Genomic DNA, 2,469 nt, shown 5'->3' on the forward strand with positions numbered 1-2,469 from the left:
GCTAAGAGTTCACTGCGCCAACGTCGGAGCTGAAGTATGCAGAACATTTACGTCGCTGGATCCACCCAGTCTGTTCACGCTTCACCAAAAGAACAAGGAGGAAACGGGGGGAAAAAAAGAAACCCCTGCAGGTGGAACTAAGAGCCTGTTTGTTCACAATAAAACGCCTTCATGACTCAACAGCTTTTGCAGTAAAAACCCTAAAAGATGTGAAAATGAGTGCAGGGTGTTGGGAAACGAACCTTCCTGGTCTGCATCTTCTCGGTGCGCCGTCGGAACGCCACGTACGGGTCGCCGGTGCTGGAGCCGTCCCGCTTCTCCTGCTTGACGGTGGGGATCAGGGAGTTGGCCTTGCTGTTTTTCCTCTTGCGGCTCCAGTAGTCGAAAACCTCCTTGATGAGCTCGTCGTCCTCCTTCAGCAGCAGCTTGGCTTCAGGGAGACTCACCAGCTGGGAGGAGAAAACACCAGAAACCCGACTCAGATCGCTGAGTCTCTAGCGGCTTCCAGCTGCAGCGCCACGGCGAAAGCTGACCTGCTGACCACTGCCTTTCTCCAGCCGGTCGATCATCTCCTCAAACTGAAGGCAGCTGATCTCCATCTTCTTCTTTAGCTTGTTGACGAAGGCCTCGTCGTCCGTGTCCAGGTCGTAGTCTGGCTGCTCCGTGTCCAAGCTGAAAGCTGCAAAAAAATGAAAAACACGATTTTATGAACATCAGGAAACAGGTGTGAAAATCCCAACAATGTTTCAGTCATTAAGCTGAACAAAAACAAACGGCAGCTCACAATAAAAGGCAGTCAGTCTTCTGGGCCAGACCAAGAAAAACTTTTTGAAGAAAAGTTGTACGAGAAATTAAATCATGTAAGAATAAAGTGTCACAAGACGAAAGTAAGAAAATCAGAGGAAAAAAATAATACAAGTAATAAGACAAAAAGTCTTAATATGAGAATAAAATCACAATATTTCCAGGAAAAAAAATATATAGTAGATTGAAGGGGTAATTTTACAAAAACTCAGATGCAAAAAATTAGACATGCACAGATATGAAAATTCGGGCAGATTATCAATACCTGATATTAATACTTCAGTGATGGCCGATTTACTGATATTGTACACATTTCACTACCATTTTGACACCTTAAAGAAAAAGAAAAATCTTAACCAGAAACAAACAGCAACAAGATAAGAAAAAGNCTTTTTTTTTTTTAAAATAGTTGTCAATTAATTTTTACCTGCTCAATAATTGACTATTTTAACAACTTTTCAGATAAATTAAATAAAACTAATTTAATAGGCTTTTTTTTATCAGTTATTGGCCAGAATTGGATCAACTCTATTATAAACCCAACATGATTAATTATTTTATCCAAAAACAATTAAACTGAACAGAAATTTGTATTTCTCTGCATGTTTGGTCTCATTTAAATTAAACTTCTAATAAAATCTGTCTCAGTTTTCCACAAACCACAGAATTTTAATTTCGTTTTATAATTAAATTCATTCATCAAAGCCTTGTTCAAAACTGAGCCGTTTTAAAAGAATGAACTACATTTATGTCTGTCAGAGAGAGAACAAAAGCCGACATTTAAATCTCACGTTTTCTGTGTTTCAGGGTAAAAGTAAAGCTGTAAGTTTTTCCATGTTATATCTGCTTCATTTGTTCAGGTAAATAAACCATAAGCAACACTTGAACCACATCCAGACGTCTCATAACTGAACTAAAACGACTAATCAAAGAGAAAAGGAAAAGGCCTCTGATGCTGATGTTGCTTTTGTTGCAGCTGAATAACAGCCTGATTGGTTCATTAGAAAACTATTGTGATAAAAACTCAAACTGGATTAAAACACTTCAAAGAAACAATATGAGCCACAGAGTCGGTCGTCCAAATTAACCAGCAATTTAATGTGACCTAAACTACTAGGCTTAAAGTTTCTGCGGGTCCGACCCACTAACCGGCATCTCAGGCGTTCAAACAGGAGTGTCCAAAGTCTGGTTCAGGGGCCATTTCCAGCCCCTGGTATAATTATTCATGGCCCCCCAATCTAAAATCCAAAAACTGTGAAAATTTGGTTCTCAATTTATTTAATACAGATGGACAAAATTTAGAATATTTTTAATATTTTAAGGGGAGATTTTTACAGAAATTTTAAAAATGGAAAATGTTAGACAAAACAAAGTTTTGTCTTTTACCAGGAACATTTTTCCAAATTTTTAGATTTTATTTGAAGGGAATGTGAAGTTGGATCCCAAACCTGCAGCAACATTTAGTAAAATAAAACTGGAGTGAATCTATTCATTAAAGTTGGCAACTTTTTCAAATAAAAAGTGTTTTTTTTTTTTTTACTTAATCAGGTAGCATGATGTTGGTCAAAAGTTTCATGACTGACAGCAAGTTTCCACCTCTGTCTATTTTTAGCTATTCATGCTAAGACTTCACTGCGCCAACGTCGGAGCTGAAGTATGCAGAAC

At 38.2% G+C, this 2,469-nt stretch overlaps 1 protein-coding gene across 3 annotated transcripts in view; it reads right to left on the reverse strand.

Moving 5' to 3' along the window:
* The window catches only part of LOC103138020 (enhancer of polycomb homolog 1-like), a 38,041-nt gene that overhangs the window by 13,798 nt on the left and 21,774 nt on the right, over positions 1-2,469 (reverse strand). For all 3 annotated transcript variants that reach the window (XM_007552081.2, XM_007552079.2, XM_007552080.2), the window contains 2 exons: positions 534-679; positions 243-449 (listed from right to left, as the gene is read on the reverse strand). In XM_007552081.2, the coding sequence (XP_007552143.1) occupies positions 243-449; positions 534-679 (353 nt within the window). The remainder of the gene's footprint in view (positions 1-242; positions 450-533; positions 680-2,469) is intronic.

Source organism: Poecilia formosa, unplaced genomic scaffold (assembly GCF_000485575.1).
Source record: "Poecilia formosa unplaced genomic scaffold, Poecilia_formosa-5.1.2 Scaffold45, whole genome shotgun sequence".
NCBI classification, from domain to species: domain Eukaryota; kingdom Metazoa; phylum Chordata; class Actinopteri; order Cyprinodontiformes; family Poeciliidae; genus Poecilia; species Poecilia formosa.